Below are 21,811 nucleotides of genomic sequence, written 5' to 3'. Positions count from 1 at the left end.
TATCGCACCCATTTAGAAAGAGGACTCCCCAAGGCAGAAACGTTTTTGCTGTGCCAGGACAGACAAGATACTCATCCTGCCTTTGTCCTGATCCTCTCTTCTTGCCAGTATGGGAATTAAATTAGTATTATTCCCTACGCAGTAATGTAATAGTGGAGAAATACCGGAGATGGGATAATTAAAGCTCTACTGCTATCCAAGGGTTAAAGTGAAACAGTAGTTTCATTTGAAAATGTCCCAAACTCATGTAACTGCAGAATTGAATTGTAACAACCAAAAGCAAAGCACTGCTTCTGGTGTGTATGCAAAGGAATTTATGGTCTTTATTCTATAGACATTGACATGGTTACAAAGACTCATTGCAGAAGAAAGCAACCAAGAGGTTCACATTTTGTGCAGCCCTCAGGTCACTTTGCTGCCTCATGACATCCTCACTCTTCCTCTTCTATCTTCTTGCCATGGAACTCCCGGCTTTTCACTCGGAGCTTGTTGACCTGTGACTCTGCAATGTCAGCCCGCTCCTCGGCTTCCTCCAGCTCGTGCTGGATCTTGCGGAACTTGGAGAGGTTGACATTGGACAGCTCCTCCTGTGCGGGGAGAGGGAGTCGGTGGTGAGGAGCCCAGGGCAGGGGTTCTTTCCTCCTGCGCCTCGGCCTTGCGGGACTGCGGCTCCTCCCTGGGGGAAGGCACAAACTTCCATCCCCCACCCACCACTGCTTACACAGAAGCCTCACACAGACCTCCTCATCCTCCCTTACTCAGGACCCCACTCTGACAAGCTTCACCAGTACTGTGCCACTCTTGAGGAGCTATTTTGTCACTTGGATTTGTCATTTGTGTACTTATTCTCCCACTGCTTGCTGCCCAACTACCAGTGTGACTTACTAGGTTGAGAAAGACCCTGAAGCCTTCTGCTGTTGATTACTAGCAGAGATTCGTGAACTTCTCAGTCAGTGGATGTGGCCCCTGGGTTTGTTTAGTCTGACCTCCTGTATAAAACAGGCTGCAGAACTTCCCTCACTTCATCCCTGACTGCAGGGGGCCCAGAACTCAGCAAGGCCTCATGACACGATAGTAAAACGGCGTGGCCAAGACCGTTGTCTCTTGGGAGTTTCTTTCATGCTCCTTCCCTGGTACTCCCTGGTATTCCTACTCATCTCAATGAGCGTGCTGCCCCGATGGAAGGTATCTCTTGCCCATTCTCCAAGCAATACTTACAGCCTCCTCAGCTTGTCTCTTGTAGGATTTCACCTTCATTTGCAGCTTGTCCACCAGATCCTGCAGCCTGAGAATATTCTTCCGGTCTTCCTCAGACTAGAGTGGTCGGTAAGCAGGAAAGAGAATGAATGATTGGTTCTGCATCATGTGAGGTTAACAATTCCCCATGGGGATCGTGTGTGCAAAATCTGACTTGCTGTGAGAAAACTGTGTCAGCCCAAGGAGGCCTCCTGCCTTACCTGGTAGGTCAGCTCCTTCACCCTCCTCTCGTACTTGCGCACACCCTTCACGGCTTCAGCGCTGCGCTTCTGCTCAGCATCAACCTCCCCCTCCAGCTCCCGCACCTGCAATGAGAAGCCCATCTTTGGAGCTTCCCTGCCGGCTGCTTACATGACATGCTCACTCATGCACAAATACCAGCCCTACGCACTCTGGCCTCCAGCTTCTGGATTTGCTTCTTGCCTCCCTTCAGTGCCAGCTGCTCAGCCTCATCCAGACGGTGTTGCAGGTCCTTCACCGTCTGGTCCAGGTTCTTCTTCATCCTCTCCAGGTGGGCGCTGGTGTCCTGCTCCTTCTTCAGCTCTTCTGCCATCATGGCTGCCTGACGAGAGCAAAGGGACAAAGCCATTTTGGGGCTGGAGACAGTTTGGGCGAGAATACATCCACCATCAGCAGTGAAAGGAGCCCCCGACTCACATCCGTGATGGCCTTCTTGGCCTTCTCTTCAGCATTGCGGGCTTCCTGGATCGTATCCTCCATTTCACCCTGGATTTGGGCAATGTCTGTTTCCAGCTTCTTCTTGGTGTTGATCAAGCTGGTGTTCTGTTGAACAACAAAAAATTTTGTCCGATTAGTTCCAAAACAGAAGACTTATTTTAGAAATTTACTGTTTAAATTTAAAGTTATCATTTTTACATCTAATACTAGCATCCTCCTTGAAATGATGCATGTTGTCAGGTCATACACAGATAGATAGCAGAGAGTTCTTAAAATTTTAGGAAGCACTTCTGATTCCTCTTAATGAAATCCTAGTGATTTAGCTATAAACTAATTCTTTGTACAAGGGCAATAATTCTGGTTCAGGTTAAGCTTTTTATTACATATAGCTGTTAAAAAAAGAAAATAGACTTAATACTCATTTCAGTTACCTAAGAACTGTAGATATTACATCTATTCAACCCTAGAAATTACCTGAGTGTGGAGGAGCTGAACTCTCTCACTTGCATCCATCAGCTCCTGCTCAGCCACTTTCCTCGACCGCTCCGTTTGCTCCAGGGCTGCCCGTAGCTCCTCAATTTCAGCCTGCAACAGGTTTGCTCTGCGCTCCACCATGGCCACCTGCTCCTTCAGGTCCTCCTGTGTCCTGAGAGCATCGTCCAAGTGTATCTGGGTATCCTTTAGCAGAAGAAAGAGAAATTAGAAGGTGGCACAGCACTGTTGCACAGTGGCAATTTAATAATAATAATAATTATGTCAATATAATATATATATTTATAGATATAATATATACTTATATGCAGAGTTATTATGTCAGTATATGCACAGTATCTAAGAATGTGAGCAGGAGATCAATACATGGTGTTGTGTACTGCCCGAGGCTGAGTGACAGCCCTGCCTCAATTTAAGGCTGTGCAAGGGGAAGGTAAGCCTGAATTCAAACTCCAGCGGACTGGCACAAGTATCTTACAAGATGAAGGAAACTGAACCTTTATCCCTGCTTATGGCAGAAGAAAGAACCTTCCCCCATCCTCTGAAGTGCCCCTACATAACAGACACGATGCTCTGGGGTTGAAAAATGAAGAGCACATGAGTAACTGACAGGATCCAGGAAAAGTCAGCTATGTAAAGTTGATCCAACCACCCACTCGCATTAGAACCAGTGCCACTGGAAAAGCACATAAGGTATTAGTAATCGGAGATTCACTGAGAGGCACCAAAACGCCCATTTACCATCCAGACAAATTCTCTCAAGAAGTTTGCTGCCTACAAGGAGCTCACATTTGTGACGTCACTGAGAGGCTGCCAAGCCTGGTGGAACCCTTCATATTATCATCTGCTCCTATTATTCCATGTGGCCTTTAATGATATTGCAACAGGGCAACTTATAACCTTCAAGAGACTATATGTCCCTTGGAGCAATGTTAAAAGGATCTGAAGCACAGGTGGTCTTTTTCTCTATCCTCCCAGTCAGAGGAAGGTGTTCAGGAAGGAGAAGAAATATTGAACAGGTGAATGCCTGGCTGTCTAGCTGGTGCCATATTCAAGGTTTTGGCTTCTATGATCATGGATCTCCTTTTGAGAAGCTCAGTCTGTTAGGAACTGATGGAATTCACCTGATCACGTGGGGCAAGAGGGTCTTCACCAACAAGCTGGCCAGAGCTTTAAACTAGACTTAGCAGGGGAAGCAAATGGAGTTTTGAGTAACAGAGAAGAGCCAGGGGCTGCTGATGTATCAGGAAGCAACAGGGAAACATCTGTGAAATGCTCCAAAGGAATTAGGGTTTGTTCTTGTTCCTCTAAAAAGGTGATATGGTCGATAGCCCAGATGAAGTGTCTCTATACCAATGCATGTAGCATAGGTAACAAACAGGAGGCGTTGGAAGCCACTGTGCAGCTAGAAAGCTGCGATCTAATCGCTGTCACTGAAACTTGGTGGGATGAATCACACAAGTGGAGTGCTGCAATCAGTGGCTATAAACTGTTCAGAAGGGACAGGCAAGGAAGGACAGGCGGGCAGGTTGCCCTCTGTGTAAAAAATGGATTGATTGCACAGAGCTGTCTTTGAAAAACAGTGATGAGCCAGGTTGAGAGCTTATGAGTAAAAATTAGAAGCCAAGCCAACAAAGGAAACCTCATGGCTGGTGTTTATTAGAGGCCACCTGACCAAGGGGAGCCTGTTGATGAAGTGTTATTACTTCAATTATGGGAAACATCACGCTTGCAGGCTCTGATCCTGCTGGGGGACTTCAACCACCCTGATATCTGCTGGGAAAGCAGCACAGCAAGCTGTAAGCAGTCCAGGAGACTCCTGGAGTGAATCAAGGATAATGTCTTCATCCGGGGGATAGACAGCCCAACCAGAGGAGAAGTGTTACTGGACCTGTTGCTTACCAACACAGATGTGAACTAATTAGAGATGTCAAGGTTGGTGGTAGCCTGGGCTGCAGTGATCATGCCCTGGTAGTATTCACAATCTTGAGGGATATGAGCCAGATGAAGAGTCAGGTCAAGACCCTGAATTTTAGGAGAGCAGACTTTCAGTTGTTTAAGGAATTACTGGGTGGGACCCCTTGGGAAACTGCCCTCAGGAAAAAGGAACAGAAAAGAGTTAGCAGCACTTTAAGAACATTTTTCTTAGAGTGCAAGAGCTCTCAATTCCCATGTGTAAGCAATCAGGCAAGGAAGGCAGGAGAACAACATGGCTGAGCAAGGATCTCCTGGTCAAACTAAAGTGTAAGAAGGAACTGCATGGGTAGTGGAACCAAAGACATGGGAAGAATATAGGGATGCTGCCTAAATATGCAGGGGTAGGATCAGGAAAGCTAAGGCACAGTTGGAGCTGAATTCCTGTTGCATTAAGCTTTTGTGTGGCCTCACTTTGAGTATTGTGTGCAGTTCTTGGCCCCACAACTTAAAAAGGATATTAAGGTACTTGAATGCATCTAGAGGAGGGCAATAAAGCTGGTGAAAAGGCTGGAAGGTATGTCCTCTGAGGAGTAGATGAAGGCAGAAGGTTTCTCTGGTTTGGAAAGAAGGATACTGAGGGGCGACCTCATTGCCCTCAACAGCTTCCTGAGGAGGGAAAGTGAAGAGGGAGGTGCTGATCTCTTCTCCCTGGTATCCAGTGACAGTTTATTGTGGATGCCTCATTGGAAGAAGTGTTCAAGGTCAGTTTGGATGGGGTTTTGAGCAGTCTGGTTGACTAAAAGATGTCCTTTGCCCACGGCAGAACAGCTGGACTAGATGATCTTTGAAGGTCCCTTTCAACCCAAACCATTCTATGATTCAATGTTTTGTTGATATTAGACAAGCTAGACACCTACATGCCCAACCTTAGCTTAACATACCTTGAGCACTGCCTGTGTGTTTCTCAGGCTCTTTTGTGCCTCCGCAGCCAGGCGGTTGGCATGGCTCAGCTGGATCTCCATTTCGTTCAGGTCTCCCTCCATCTTCTTCTTCAGCCGCAGGGCTATTCCTGCTCCTGATCTCAGCGTCCAGGGTGCTCTGCATGGACTCCACAATTCTGAGGTGGTTTCTCTTCATCTGGTCGATCTCCTCATCTTTCTCTGCTATCTTCCTGTCAATCTCAGACTTCACCTGGTTGAGCTCAAGCTGGAGGCGCAGGATCTTCCCCTCTTCATGTTCCAGGGAGGCCTGGACAAGTGGACACAAACATCTGTAACATCAATAAAGCTATCTTTTTTTACCTACTTGCTTTCTAGGTAATTACAGAGTATTTCAGGAAATCTCAGCTGGCTGCGCTCCCAAGACAGAACAGAGGGGGACCAAGCAGTTTGTAGCCATATTTCCCCATTGCTCATATTTTTAGTGCGGATACCAGTTGTTATGGGCACGTACCTCAGCTTCCTCCAGAGCAGCCTGGATTTCAGATTTCTCCTGCTCAATCTGCTTCTTGACTTTCTCCAGCTCGTGAATCGCCTTTCCTCCCTCGGCAATCTGCTCCGTGAGGTCGGAAATCTCCTCTGTGGGAACAAAGGTCAATGGCATGGTCAGGCACAGAGCCGAATGGGAAGGGCCCTGCCACACCAAGGTGGCAGGCACCTTTGCAGACCTGCAGGCACAGACCCATGTGGAGCGGTGGGTAGTGGTGGATAGTGAGAAAGCCCTGCCAGGAGCAGAGGGCCAGGGACTTACGCTGCAGGTTCTTGTTCTCACGCTTCAGCGTTTCCAGGTGGTCCAAGGACTCCTCATAGGCATTCTTCATCTTAAACAGCTCCGTGCTGAGGGAGCGAGACTCCTTCTGGGAGGCTTCCAGCTCAGCCTGCGTTTCCTCATACTTCTGCTTCCATTCGGCCAGGATCTGAAGAGAAAGCGGGTGTGAATATGGATGTGGCAATCAGGAGGGAATGCTCTGCTCGGGAACCCCAGGCCTGGAGCCCAAAAGACCTTGTCAAAGTTCTTCTGCTTCTTATCCAGAGCTGCGCAGGCAGCATTTGATCGCTCCACGTCAATCATCAGGTCCTCCACTTCATTCTGCAGCCTCTGCTTTGTCTTTTCCAGGGAGGCACATTTGGCATTCACAGCTTCAACGTGTTCCTCTGCATCCTGCAGGCGCTGTGCCAGCTTCTTCCTGGGAGGAGATAAGCACAGCTCCAGGTTAGAGCTTAGAGGGGAGACAATTTTGTACTGTTCACGAGAGGGCAGTTGGCCACTTTGGGGGCTTTCAGCCTAGCGCTTTTCACAGCGTTTTTCCTGATCCAAGACTGCATGCAGCCTAAAGGGCCTAGCACTTCTGTGTCCTAGCACCTACTGCGTATTTGGCCTGTCGTAGGCTTTCTACCTCCGAAGGCCACGTTTGTCCTTCCAATCTACGCTTTTGCCACAGCACACTTTTCTTCTCTCTCCCTCTCTCCCCTCTACCACAAAGACAGTATATCCTTGCCTTTGTCCCACCCCTGTCCTAACCCACCCTCAGAGACTGCAATTTCCAATTTCCCTTGACCAGTCTCAGTCTTCTCCAGCCTTTCGACATCCCACATTCTTCACGTACTTGGCCTCCTCCAGCTCCTCCGTGCGCTGAATAGCGTCCGTCTCGTATTTGGTTCTCCACTGGGCCACTTCGCTGTTGGCCTTGGACAGGGCGCGCTGCAGCTCCCCCTTGGCTTCCTGCTCCTCCTCATATTGTTCCCGGAGCAAGTCACAGTCGTGGCGAGCAGACTGCAAGGCGTGGGCCAGGGCATTCTTGGCCTGTGGGGACATTGAGAACGGTAACCTGAATACTTGTCTTGAGATGCCTCTTGGCAGTGAAATTAGAATGAAACTCCAATTAGGCAAATGCAAAGCTGGGAGCTGACAAAGCCTTCATCAGTGTGTGCTGGAGGATCAGGATGTGTTAGTGACAGGTGCTCTGGCGACAGTAATCTGCTGTTTCTGCAAATGTTACGACGCATGTGTCTGAATCCTGTCTTGGAGAGTATCGTCAGAATCTCACAAAAGCCTTGTGGGTGGCTTCCTCCAGCATCAAAATCAGTACACTTCCTTCCCTCTCTGGCTTATGAGTTGGGGTATGTGCATTACTGGTGTTCCCTCCAGTACTACATGTGTTTGCGTAAATAACATTGAACCGCTTTTGGTTTTAAAATAGGAAATACTGTAGGCAAGAGTTTCCAGATTCATTTAGGGGTGATGTCACATGTTGAGAGAACGATTTTATCCCCAGAAAAAATTATTTTATACTAAACATCCTCACCTTTGTTTCTTCCTCTAAATGTCTCTTGAGTTCCTCAATTTGTTGAGTAAATCCTTGCTTGCCCCTAGACAGCTGAGAAATCAGAGCATCCTTTTCCTCCACCTGGCGTGAATATTCACCTGGGAAGAGTGAAATGAAGAGAAGTAGCTGGACTATTAATTATATTTGTTCTGGTAAACCCCTGTGATTAGTAGCTCTGAGATCATTTTGCACTCTGTGGAACCCTCATGGCATGCAAATCCTCCCGTTGCACCTCAGGAATGAGGATGTCCCACCTGACTCTGTCTGCAGACGAGCTCTTTGAGTATTGAGGTCATTGATCATGCGCTGATTCTGCTCCTCCTTAGTTTTAATCTCACTCAGCTGGTCTTCCAGAGTGCGGCACATCTTCTCCAGATTTGCCTAGATAGCAAACACAAGGAAGGAAAGGAGATGAACACCTGGACTCTGCCTTATCCTCACAGCAGGGATTCTTTTTATGAGAACGTGACTGGTAGATGTAGCCTACGTGCCATACCTTGGCCCTGTGAGCATGTTCTACTGCAATTCCATACCTTGGCTTTGGAGACAGACTCCATGTTACTGGCCAAGTCGTCAATCTCCATCTTCAGCTCACTCTTCTCCTTCTCCAGCTTCTGCTTCACTCGTTGCAGGTTGTCGATCTGCTCCCCAAGCTCAGCTGTGCTGTCCGCGTGCTTCTTCCGCAGGGCGGCAGCCGTGGCTTCGTGCTGCAGCGTGGCCTCTTCGAGGTCGCGACGCATCTTCTGAAATTCTGCCTCACGCTTCTTGTTCATCTCAATCTGAGCTGCGGTAGCCCCTCCTGCTTCCTCCAGGCGCTCGCTGATCTCCTCTAGCTCCCTGGAGAGGTCAGCCCGATGCTTCTCTGCTTTTGCCCGAGAGGTTCTCTCTGCCTCAATTTCCTCCTCCAGTTCCTCAATGCGGGCCTGGGGAACATTACGGACCCTTCACACCCGGGCCCTCCTCCTACCTGCTGTATTTCTGAAGGGCAGAAGAGAAGGGACAGAGACTTGCCTGCAGCTCCTTGATCTTCTTCTGTAACTGCATGCCCAGGGCTTGCTCATCCTCGATTTTGCTCTGGATCTGGCTGATTTCAAAGTCTTTCCTTTGGGCAAAGCAAACCGTGTTAGAGCTCAAGGAAAAAAGACAAGTGCCCCAGCCCAGCACTCAGGTGCCCCACAGCCACGCTTACTTCTTCAGTTTCTCATCCAGCTGCTGCTTATCATTTTCCAAATCCATTATGCTGTCATTTGCCAGCTTCAGGTCTCCTTCGAGTTTCCTCTTAGCTCTCTCAAGGTCCATGCGCAGTTTCTTCTCTTGCTCCAGGGACCCTTCCAGCTAAAAAGAACAAGACCATCGGTGCTCTGCCAGCCAGGCTTAACTCCATACCTGTCCTGTTCTTGTCGTGTGCCTGTGTGCTTACATCATCCACTTGCTGCTCCAGCTTGGTCTTAGCTTTGGTCAGAGTATTGACTTTGTCCTCTTCTGCCTGCAGGTCATCCAGTGTCTGCTGATGGGCCTCTTGGAGGGCTTTCTTCTCTTTTGTCAGCTTGGCGATGGTCTCATCCAGGGCTGCCATCTCCTCTGTGAGGTTTTTCACCTACAAATATGAACAAGTGTCAAAATTCGGTAGAAAACATGTCTGCTGGTGCAGTGACTTTTTTACTTTTCAGTGTTTTGCCAGGTGTTTCATGTATCCTTTGGATGCTTAAAACAGGCCCAGCTCAAAATTTTCCAAAGCCAACATGTCCCATGGTAGCAGGCTCTGCCTCTGAGGGTCAGTGATGTATTGGCCCTTTATGTGACTCCCCATGTGTGTACCTTGTTTTCGGTGGCATGTTTTTCCTTCTCAACCTTGGCCAGTGTTAATTCAAGGTCATCAATATCTTTCTTCAGCTCTGAACATTCATCCTCCAGTTTTCTCTTCTTGGCTGTCAGCTCAGCATTAATTTCTTCCTCATCCTCAGCCCTTTCGGTCACCTCCTTTACTTTGGCTTCCAGTTGGATTTTGGTTTTGATGAGCTGGTCACACCTTTCCTCAGCATCAGCTAAAGCATCAGCTTCCTGGTGGGAAAATACAGGAAAGGTTATTTAACGCTGAAGGACAGATGTACATCAGTAAGACCTTTGGGATTACTTGTTGGGAAAAGGTTACTGCACAGTTCCATTACAAATTACAAATTTAGAATAAGTTTTTAATCAGTTTTATTTTTTTTCTGACCTTTTTCATCATCACATACTGTGTCTAGCTCCATTCACCTTGTTTATTTCAGGTATGTCAGTGGGTTACTTGGATTTAATTGATGTTTCCCTTTTCTCCTTTAGAAAGTGATTATATTTCATAATGTACCGTATTCAAATTTATGTGGAAGTACTGAGAAATATAAGTAATTCCACCACTGAGAAAATATTTGAAAATCCCATTAGTAGATTCATACCCAGCCAATACAGTCAGTGGACACTAGAACAAGATTCATCTTTCCCTGAAATGGACACTTCAACTCAAGGGTATTGCCTAAATGTTGCATAAGTTTCCGAGAGGCCAAATGGCATTGGAGTCAAACATACAAAGCTGGTACTTGTGTCGTAGGATGTAATGGGCATCTGCACCTTCTGGGAGCAGTAGCTACAGGAGCTCAGGTGAGATATGCAATAAGAAATGGCACTAGGCTCTTAATTTCAACAACTGAATTAAGGTAGAGGAGTTGGTCAATTGAATCACTGTCCCTACTCCACTAAATACACTGCAGTGACTATAATGAGGCTTTATGTTATAAACTCACATAGAGACATGTACATGTAGGCATTAAGTCTAAGAAGTCATTCTTTAGCTTAAACTCCACTTTGTAATAGTGAGACCGAGTGGGGAAAGAATGTGGCCTGAATTTTACCTTTAGTTACATGGTATTCAGCTTAAAATATTTTGTAAGGCAGTTTAGTGTGCAATTTGAGAGCTCTGTAGTATGAAAAAAGAGTTAGATTTTATTTACTCATTTCCCCTATTAAAAATTAAAATAATGTTACTCACAGCCTGCACTTGGAGCTGCAGATCATTTTTCTCCTGCAGCAAAGAAACCATTTTCTCCTCCAGCTCCTTCCTCTTTGCCTCAGACTTTGCAAGCTCTTCCTTGGTTTTCTCAAACTCTTCCTTCATGTTGGCCATCTCCTTCTCAGATTCCGCGCTCTTCAGCAAGGGCTTGATCTTGAAGAACAGCTTCATCCAGGGCCAGTGCTTGACGTTCATGAATGCACGAACGTTGTACTGGATGCAGAAGATGGACTCCCTGAAGCATAATTAAAACGTACATTGAATATTTTCAGTATGACGAGTGCCATCACTTTCCCCCTAGTACCGTGACTTTCACTGAAGATGAGGAATGTCTACCTCCTCTCCACCATTCTCTGGTACTCCACTCTCATCAGGAAGCCCCTGCACCTGGCCTGTGTGCGGGTGATGAGCTGTGCCAGCTTCTCATCCCTCATCTCCTCCAGGAGCCCCAGCAGCCCAGCTTTGAAGAACACCTTGAGAAAGGGAACGTTGCCACACATCACTGTCAGGTAGAGCAAAGCACAGGCACACAGTGAGTCAAGGAGGCTTTGTACCTTGGTGTGGCCAAATTTGTACTGGGTGTGGTCCACGTCGATTGACCCAAGAAGCTTCTCAGAAGCCTTCTTGCTATCAATGAACTGTCCCTCTGGGATAGCACTGGCATTAAGCACCTTGTATCTGTGAAAAGAGAAAGGGGAAGATAAGGCTGTTTTTTCGCAACCAACACACGCTAGCTACTGACCACCACCAGCTCATATACAGCTATTTTTGACAACAGAGCCCAGCCTGAATGAACCGGTATGAATGAACCAACATTGCTTTTAAAGATGCTGAGAAGTGCAGTGCTCTTTCTTACCTCTGTTTGAAGTCAGCATAGAGAACTCTGCTGGGGAAACCTTTCCTGCAAATTCTGATGCCTTCTAGCACGCCGTTACACCGCAGCTGGTGAAGTACCAGTTCATGCTCCATGGCACCTAGCAACGCAGAGCACAAATGAACACCAGAGTTTCCAGTGCAGAGGGGGATGGATGTATCAGAGCAAGTTCTCTTTCTGCTTGAGCGTCTTACCAGGTGTTTTTGTTTCATTTGGGATGATGCAACGGACAAAATGGGGGTGAGTGCTCCGTAGATTGGTCATCAGCTTGTTTAAATTCTCCTGTGGGATCATGTGTAGCAGCTTAGATTAAAAAAATTTAGTCCTGTATACTCTGTATCTAGATGCCAAAGAACTAATATAATGAATCTTAGGTGGAATAAGCTTTCAAATTCAAAATATAGATTTAATCAAACCTTCTACATACCTAAGTATTGTCATTAAAAGAAAGTTTAAAATTCTGCACCTCAGTCTGTTGGAAATAAAACACTAGTGTATAAAAATTTTAACACAAGCTTGTGTATGATTAGTATTTGTATTACATCTCAGATTCTGAAAAACGTTTTTCACAAAGAATGTAAGTGCACTTTGAAAAGAAATTCAGGGGGTTAGCTGAAGACTGCTTGAAACAAATCCCAAATGTGAACAGATAATTAGTAGGAAAAGGCAGTGAATAACTTCTGCTCACTTCATACTTACTATAGTTTCATCATAAAACCAAGGTCATGAGAAGAACAGGAGTTTAGATAGCTCAGATTTGAAACTATGTTCATGTCACTTTACAGATAATGAAATTCATACTTTACCCGGAAAAGAGCCGAGACAGTCTGGAAGGAAGAACCCTTCTTCTTGCCACCCTTCTTTCCACCAGCACCACCACCACTAGCCTCTTCAAAAACAAAGTTTTTTAACATTATCTTTTTTGTTGCATCGTTACATATCATAAATGTTGGAAAAAAAGAATTTTAGAAAACTAACCTGTTTCTGCTCCACCATAGGAGGCAAAAAGTAAAGCCAGTGTCTTCACAGATGATTTCTGGTACAATCCAATGACAGTTTCGTTTAGGGGGTCCTTGTTCTTCTCAAGCCAGCCAGAGATGTTGTAATCCACTGTGCCAGCATAGTGCACCAGGGAGAAGTGGGCCTCAGCCTTGCCTTTGGCAGGCTTGGGCTTCTGGAAGTTGCTGGACTTGCCCAGATGCTGGTCATAGAGCTTGTTCTTGAAAGAGGTGTCAGTTGCCTTGGGGAACATGCACTCCTCTTCCAGGATGGAGAAGATGCCCATGGGCTGAAAGATAGTACAATAAAGAAGAGAGAATGCCTGTAGAATAATACGATCAAAACTTGGTCTTAAAGTGAATATAATAAAAGAGAGGAAGCTGAGAAACTAACCAATACCCTTGCCATGAAGAAGATTTCTTTCTAAAAATGAGTTTAAAAGATTCACCTTCTTGAGTCACACTTTGTCACAGTGATTCAGGAATGTTTGTTGTTTTTTTTTTTTTTTTAAACATGTTAAAATATCAGGAGGAGAAAGATTATATTTAACAATGTCTTTCACAAATGTGTCCATTGTATATTTGCTTCAGTTTTTGTACTTTTAATCAACTCCCTAAATTATACGGAACTACAAGAAATCTCTTTTAGTTTCTTGCACTCAGAAGTCAGGCATTGACTATATTGGCCTGTACTTACTTTACTATGAACACCTAGAAAAAAATGTATTGTCCAGGTAACTTTATTCCAGAACTTTAAGAAAATATTTTTGTTTTACTTTGGGAGTTGTTCTGTGGTTTTGAAAAAAATATCCTTTAATCAATCAACCTTTCACACAGAGAAGGCGTGTGAGGAATGACTTCCATCGTTATCTGTGGACTTTGTAATATCTCTAATGCGTAATAAACAATAGTACAGATCAAGAGATATTTCAGCAACTAAAACTGAATGCATGAAACTAACCATGGAAGAGACCTTTTTTTTTAATAGCATTTAACCATTTTCAATTTAAAATAATGAGTTCCTGAAAATACAAGATATTTTGAATCAAAAATTTACCTTCTCAATCAGCTCAATGCAGGCAGCCAGGTCCATCCCAAAGTCAATGAATGTCCATTCAATTCCTTCCTTCTTGTACTCCTCCTGCTCCAGCACAAACATGTGGTGGTTGAAGAACTGTTGCAGTTTCTCATTGGTGAAGTTGATGCACAGCTGCTCCAGGCTGTTGAACTTCCCAGTGGAAAAAAAACAACAACCACCCATTGTCAACATGCACAGTTCTTGATCATTCTCAACCCTTTATAAATCTCCCCAGTTAAAACACAACTGTATTATCAGGACTGCACCATAGCAGGACCTATATACAGCTCCCCAAAGAAATACCTACATAATGAAAATGGAAACTTTTCCAGAGCAGATATTGCTAGTGAATCTCCTAAAATTCATAAAGTACTTTGGCATTTTTTTGTTCAGCAAAAAAGATGATTGTATGCCCTGGTCTCCAATTTTTAAACACTTGATATCTCTGATTAAACACTTATCTATTAATTCCTTGGTCCTTTAAACAATTTACACATCTTTAACCTGTTATATGTTTGTCAATGGGTCTCCAAATCCTAGTTCTGCTCTAGAAGCTCTTACATAAAAATATTCTAATTATGTTGGATTTTTTAAATCATTAACATTAAGCTCAAACTGTTAAAATATTACAACGTTAAAAAATTCTATTTGCTACTTCTATACAAAGAACATAACTCTGTTCTTGTACTGATGAAACTTCTGAGGATTTTGCTCTCTGCTACAAAAGAAAATGAAGGATTTTTTCCAGAAAATTGCAAATGACTAGCATGTTAAACCTTCAGAAGAATATTACTTGGAAGTCCTCTGATATAGTAATCTCCCCCTGCAAGAGCAGTCCTCAAACCTGGAATCCTTACATCAAAGATCTCGAAGCCAGCAATGTCCAGGACACCAATGAAGTACTGTCTGGGCTGCTTGGTATCCAGCTGTTGGTTGATGCGAACAACCATCCACAGGAACATCTTCTCATAGACAGCCTTTGCCAGAGCACCCACTGAATTGTTCACCTAAAACAAAGAAGAATGGAGCAGAAGAAAAACAATATCTGGACCATATAGTAAGTGATAAAAGCCAGAGATTCCCAGTCACAGCTGGTTGTCACCTGTTGCACGGTTTGGCCCTTGGTCACATATTCATTCCCAACCTTGACTCGGGGGTAGCAGAGGGCCTTGAGCAGGTCAGCTGAGTTCAGACCCATCAGGTAGGCGGCCTTGTCAGCGACTAAGTAGAAGGACAAGGAGACAGAAAAATTAAGACTAACAAGACATGCAGCATTTTGAGTGATGAACCCTTTCCAAAGCAACTGCAATTAAATGTCCTTGTGATAAAATTCTACTTAATGGATCTCAGAGGAAGCACGACAGTCAGTAAAACAAAAATCATTTGTTTTGAAAGCTTTTCAGAGCAGTACACCTAAATGCTATTTGTGTCTTAAAAAATCTTCACAGAAGCATCTAGAAACAATGTATTTATTAAAAATTCACCCTGAAAGCTGAAGTTCATCACTTCAGTCCAGAGCTAACTGGTATCTGTAATCCAGGCAAGAAAACACCAAAGTATTAGCAGGTTGGCCATCTGAGAGTAATCCAAAACATACACGTAGGTACTTGGGCTACCTGTATTCTTTGGCAGCAGCTATAATCCTAAAGGGGAATGCATTCCAAAATTAGAGGTAACAATTAAGAAGTGCCCCTTTCTGGAGACTTATTGTTATAGTCATAGCAGAAAGGCAGACATTCATTCATTCAGGATCAAAACCTAAAAATTCAGTCCTGAAGCTGGCCATCTGAGAGTGTTCTTTGGAAGAAGTAGACAGGGATTAGTCATTTTAAACCACGTATGCATTATATAGCACTTAGGTGATGAAGTAGTCAGCTGAGAAGTAGAAATCTAAGTCAGTTCTTCCCTAGCATAGTGTACCTATGCCTCACTTTTAGACTGATGTTCAAATAATACTACCTTGTAGTGACAGTTATGGGTTTGAATCTCCAAAGGAGAAGAAAGAAATTGAAGGAAAGTTCCCTTTTACCTGGGCAAAATTCCTAAATAACATGTGATTTATGAAGCAGAAGTTCTAACACTTAATTTAATGCCTCCATTTTCTTTAAAAAAGCAACAAGAAACATATTTTCTGAAAAATCTTTCTCTTCTCAGTGGGTCTTTTATATGAGCACACTTAGCAGGCTGTGCTATCCAGAACTCTGGTAGCCCAGGAGACAATTATGCACACATATGCAAACTACACTTCAAATACAGATTAGGTAGTAATTGAGAAAAGGGTATCTTTTGGATGGCAATTTCATACCTATATACTAGCTCCACCTAAACACTTTTTTACACATTTCCACTCTTTCTCCATCTTCCAAATACTGAATTATTATTGCTACTTCTATTTCTAACAGGTCAACCACAGACTTTGCTAATACCTTCTGTGCCATCGGGCTCTGCCTGCTCCTCTCGTTGTTTCTGCTTGAACTTCAAGTTCCCATAGTGCATGACAGCCCCTGTCAGCTTGTAAATGGCTGTTTTTTCATCAGCGGTGAAGCCCAGGATGTCAATGGCACTCTGCAATAGGAACAACAAAATAAAAGCTTTGTCTGGAAGAGATGACAATAGGTACAACTTTGTAAATTGTTACTTACATCTGTAGCCATCAGCTCCTCCTGGTCATTAATGCTGGGAACCGTGATCTCACCTTGACTCACAAAGTGATAGTCATATGGGTTGGTGGTAATGAGGAGCATGTCTGAAAGTAAGAAGAGGGGACATGCAGGCTTAGTTTAGTCAAGCAAGTCATAGTGTGAGCTGATGTTCAGCAATCTTCCTCCAAGTTAGTCCTTCTTCCTACCTATTAGCTCTGGCTTCTTGTTGGACATGATCTGATAAAATATGTGGTAGCTTCTTTCTGCCTTGAGCTGGAAAGTGACTCTGGACTTTTCCAGCAGATCTGGAGGGAAAATTTAGTTAGAAACAAGAAGAAACAGCAAAAAAGAAAGTAGGGAGAAGATAGAAAGAAAAACAGGGAAGGCAGGATAGGTAGTTGGGTGAAAAAGTGTTGTATGGATAGATGGGTGAATGGATGTATTGTGAACAGTTCAGGAAAGTGTCTTACATGTTTCAATATCAGCAGAAGCTAGTTTTCCTGTGGCACCAAAGTGAATTCTGATGAATTTGCCCTTTAAAGGAATAAAAGTGTCTTAAGATTTCCATCATAAAAATATATCTGAAATGAAGAGTGTTGCCATTTATTCCACTGGGCACAAGATTTTTACTTAAAGACATTTCCTTAAGAATCAGCTATATTTCCACCATTGACATGAAGTTGTCTTCTACATTTTTGACCATGAAAATAATCAACAGTGGTACAGCTGTATATTTTGTGTATGCTGAATGTACAAATGGGAAGAAATGGGTGGATTTTATTAGCCAAACTCTTCTAGCTATATCCTGTATACAGAGAGCTGTCATCTTAATGATATGGAAATAGCCATTTAACTAGTTCAGATGCTTAAATCTGTCTTGCTATTAAATAAGCCATTTCACTTCTGATTAATTAAATTCGACATAAAGCAGGCATATTATTCGAGTAGAAACTCTCTCTCCACCCCCTCTGTTTCTTTCTCTTTCTTTATCTCTCCTTCTTTCATTCTTCTTTTTCTTTCTCTATCTCTCCCTTTCTCTCTCTTTCCCATCTTTCCTAACCTTCCTCCCTTTCTTACTAGCATTCTGTCTGTGTGTCTTTTAGCAAACAAACAGAAATATAAGTAAAAATAAACAAAACTATTGTTTAACACTGCAATACATTATCAGAGAAAGAACATGCGATCTGTTATTTTAATTTGCATCTCAATACAAAGCAGGATTAATATTTTTCATAGTATCACTGTTTTTGAAATCTGGAGATTTACCTTTAGGATAAGTGGTAAAGTCATGACAAGAAAATTCAGTCATACTCTTGAAAACATGATGGCTGAACAACAAAAACGAATGACTGTCATACACTCCTGTTTACTATTTTTCTGGAATCATTTGGTTAAGCAACTTACAAAGCGTGAGGAGTTGTCGTTCCTCACGGTCTTGGCATTTCCAAAGGCCTCCAGCAGTGGGTTGGCGCTGATGATTTGATCCTCAAGCGTTCCCTGCAGGATGATAATGATTGCTGGTTATCCTTTCCAAAAGTCATGCCAGGAACAGGGAAAAGCATTGGTACCAGCAACTATCTATTAATTTACCTGCATTTTGCCTGACTGCTGCTCCTCCTTCTTCTTCTCCCCACTCGCTGCAATTGTTGCAAAGTACTGGATGACACGCTTTGTGTTCACAGTCTTCCCTGCACCGGATTCTCCGCTGTCAAACCAAGGAGAGAGGCAGAGAGCGTGTGGTCAGGCAGGAGGGCCCCTGGCACCGAGCAGCCCCACAGGGACCCGGGCAGGGGGTGTACGTACGTGATCAGGATCGACTGGTTCTCACGATCTGTGAAAGAAGCAGAAATACAGTACTTAAAACTCAATGAACAACACAAAGAATGAAATGTAGTCAGGTAAGTTTAATGTTTTCAACTCCATGCAGTCAGCTTGACTTAAAAAAACAAACAAACAAACAAACAAACCAACAAACCTCCACAGCACCTCACTTGAGTGCAGGGGTGTCTTTTATTTAAAATAGCAGAAACAATGGTGGGAACATAGTAAAATGTACAATAGTATGTAAAGAAAATGTTTTCAATGGTGAGAGGACATCTACCCTACCAAGACCATTAAACTGAAATATTTTGCAGTGAAAAGACTTTTTTTCTCTTCTGCGAGTATTCATACCCAAATAATTTTAAAGAAAACCAAGCCACTCACCAGTGAGCATGAACTGATAGGCATTGTCAGAGATGGAGAAGATGTGTGGAGGGGCCTCCTGGCGCTTCTTGCCTCGGTAGGCCAACACCACCTCCGGGTTGTACACCGGCAGCCACTTGTAGGGGTTGACAGTGACGCAGAAGAGACCCGAGTAGGTCTGCGAGGAAGGGAGACAGCACGTTGGCTTCCACTTAGCCTGGCAGAGCAGTTCCTCCTAGCTACCCAAAGGAAGACTGCTGCTGGTACTTACGTAGATCATCCAGGCTGCATAACGCTCTTTGAGGTTGTACAGCACAGCGGGTTCGTGGAGGTGGGTCATCATGGCCATGTCCTCAATTTTATCGTACTTGGGAGGGTTCATGGAGAAGATCTGATCATCCTTCACAGTCAGAGTCTATCAGATGAAGAAGGGGATGCATGTATGTCAGCTAAGAGCTGAGAGTGGGAATCAAATGGTGACCTTCAGCTTTGTTTCTTACTCACCTCTCCACCTTCAGTCTTGACAGTAACCTTCCCTGTTTCTCTGCTCTGGATTGTCCCTTTCACAAAGGATTCCTTTGCATGTACCACAAAGACGGATGTCTTGGCATCAAAAGGTTTGTTCTGGGCCTCGATTCTCTCCTTTTCTGACTTTCGGAGGTAAGGAGCTGCCTCCCCAAAGATGGCCATCTCAGAGTCTGACGACATGGCTGCACTTTATGGAGGGGCTTGTCAGCGGAGAACACTGTGGAAGAGCAGATATGTTGCTCAAATGTGTCAAAAAGTAAGCACTTGTTAGTAGAAGAAAAGATGGAAAAAGAAAGATACTGTATTAATACTATTCATAGCTTTTTTGGAAGTAATTGTATATTTCTGCATTGGTGTGATTCAACATTTATGGAAAATATGAAAATTATGTTTTGGGAGATCATTTGGCTTAGGGTCCACTGTAGTGAAATCACATTTGAAATATCCCATATTCCCTTAGTAGTTAAGTATTCAGGCACTGTACTGTGGAGTTAAGAACCTCAAAATTCCTTTCAGCTACTTAGGCAGTCTTTTAAAATTCACTTGAAATTATTATAATGCAGTTTCTTCCCAAGTGATACTAACTCAGAAAGCTCGGGAGGCTCGTACACCGCTGTTTTGAGTGGCATACAGACAACTTGAACATCTTAATGGCTCAGTTTCAGTCTCTAAAACATTTGTATCATTGTATTAATGACACAATTATTTGCTAATTTTAGTCAGTTCTTGAATCCAGACATAAGTGGCTACAATGCCTGTCAAAAGAAGAGTAATGCTGTTCCAGAACACACTAACATAGCTCAATTTCTATTATTTTCTTTTACTTTTTTAAAATTAATATAATTTTAGGGGAAAACAAAGTTAAACATAAAGATTCAAAACTCAATTTGGGAATTTTAAAAATAATGAATTTTAAACCCAGGATTTATTTCTCTGAAAAATTACTTTTTTAATTTTTTTTTTTCCCCAGAAAAAAAACAGTGGGCAGCTTAGGAAAACATTTATTTATTTCTATCCTGTATAGAGATAGGTACTTAATATTTACACAACTTCAATATTGTGTTATATTTGTACCAAAATGAGAGAGTAACATGATAATTCTTTATTTGTCCCTGCAGGAACAGGTGGTGGCTTACAGAGGAGGAGGGCTGCAGCTTCCACTTTTTGTGAGGTAGAGAACAGGCAGAGCAGTAAGGGGAACAAATGACAATGTTGCGTTTTACAGAGATGACGAGTGGAGCTTGGTTGCTCATATTACAGCTCTTTCTACTCTTCTTTAGTGATTTCATGGTAAATTTTGGACAAAGTAATATATTAATTCACACGCTCTGAGACAAAATGTTGAATTTTGCACTTTTTCCTACTGTGCTTATCCAGTCCTACTGCTGTGACAGCAAAGATGGGAAGCCAGCACGCCTCGCTCCCTGTTAGGTCAGTTAAGCAGAAGTGAAGAATGTCCCCATGGGGATTTTCTGGTCTGCCATCAGTGGTCAGAGACTTCAAACACAGGCACTTAAAGATTGGACCAGATGATCTTTCGATGTCCATTCCAACCTGTGCTGTTCTATAATTCTGTGATTCACTTGAAAACCTTACCAGCCTTGGGCACCCCACCACCTTCTACTGTGACCACACTGGGTTTGAAAATATAGGGTGAAACAGTGACCGTTCACTCAGCCGTACAGAAATCCCACCCAATAGGATCTTCTCTGCCCTCTAAGAATTAATAAATCAGGTTCTTACCTGTTGTGACACCAGATGGGTGGCTTGCAGGCTGGCAGCTGGTCAGTACTGTAAAACAAAAATGGTAACTCCCTACTTGCTGCTGCACAGAAATCCAGAGTGAAAATGTGCAGGTGCCTTCAAAGCAGATTTAAAACCTGAGCTGAGGAATTGAGTCCCCTCCTGGAAGTGAGCACTGGAGGCAGCAGGAATGTTCAGGCACATCCCCTTCCTGCAAGCCTGCGGACCCCATACACTTACCTTGAAGCTTTCCCTGGAGACAGGGCAGACTTGTCGCAGGGACATTTTATACGATCTAGTCTGCAGATGCTACAGATGCCTACTCTTTCTTCGGTCAAAAAATTTTTGGCAAACCTTCTTTGGTAAAGCATTGTCTGGCAAACTGAACTAAGGGCATAATTGTCATTTGACATGACTAGATATAATTAGAAAATTTTGATGTCTTACTGACTATATGAATACATCTCCTATAAATAATTTGACAAGGGTGTTAAGGAGGGAATCTGGACTAGTCAAGGCACTTAGAGAACTTGGATGCGGGACTTATGGATTCTATTGCTGGCTTTCCCAACGACTCACTGTATGACCCAGGGTGGATTGCTTGGTATGTCTGCGCTGCAGATATCCCAGCTGTACAATGGGGATGACAACATTTATCTTCCCCATGTGGTGGTGTGAAGCTTATAAGAAATGCCTAAGAGCAATACATTATGCAGGCCACTAAGAGGGAAATAAGTATTACTAAAAGCATTTGGCGGTTGTGTTGGTAAAATTCCGAAAGTAGAGGAGTAATCTGGGTCCTTCAGTGTGATAGTGCTGGTGCCTGAGGGTCACAGATGTGGCAAGATTACTGGCCAAGAGACAAAGATTTGGTCACAGCAATAGGAAGCCAAGGTCTATCTGAACTACTGAGTTGGAGTCTCAGAGAGAGATGTGAGGTCACTTATGATGTATGAAGAAAAGCATACATACACTTGTGCACATGTGCCAATCTGTACACTTGAAATTACAAAAAAGTGGGACATTCTCCAAGAAGTGTTGTTATAAGC

General features: G+C 43.7%; 1 protein-coding gene across 1 annotated transcript; it reads right to left on the bottom strand.

Annotated features, from left to right (window-relative positions):
• Positions 1–294: 294 nt before the first annotated feature.
• Positions 295–19,215, bottom strand: LOC103918371 (myosin heavy chain, skeletal muscle, adult-like). The gene is given in 39 exon segments (XM_009325678.1): positions 295–587; positions 1,219–1,314; positions 1,458–1,562; positions 1,649–1,819; positions 1,915–2,040; positions 2,410–2,613; positions 5,286–5,409; positions 5,411–5,592; positions 5,797–5,921; positions 6,094–6,259; positions 6,346–6,529; positions 6,950–7,146; positions 7,649–7,767; positions 7,924–8,050; positions 8,203–8,592; positions 8,681–8,771; positions 8,859–9,004; positions 9,090–9,266; positions 9,488–9,730; positions 10,695–10,950; positions 11,052–11,188; positions 11,270–11,393; positions 11,572–11,689; positions 11,784–11,871; positions 12,396–12,478; positions 12,568–12,877; positions 13,645–13,815; positions 14,523–14,672; positions 14,768–14,886; positions 16,092–16,230; positions 16,308–16,411; positions 16,514–16,612; positions 16,778–16,841; positions 17,712–17,804; positions 17,898–18,012; positions 18,111–18,138; positions 18,513–18,669; positions 18,763–18,906; positions 18,996–19,215. Coding segments are annotated over 39 exon segments (5,832 nt in total). The 5' UTR covers positions 19,200–19,215; the 3' UTR covers positions 295–431.
• Positions 19,216–21,811: the final 2,596 nt, after the last annotated feature.

Source organism: Pygoscelis adeliae, unplaced genomic scaffold (genome assembly GCF_000699105.1).
Source record: "Pygoscelis adeliae isolate BGI_AS28 unplaced genomic scaffold, ASM69910v1 Scaffold81, whole genome shotgun sequence".
NCBI classification, from domain to species: Eukaryota; Metazoa; Chordata; class Aves; order Sphenisciformes; family Spheniscidae; genus Pygoscelis; species Pygoscelis adeliae.
Note: the sequence above shows the minus strand (reverse complement) of the source record. Positions and strands in the feature narration are given on the sequence as shown.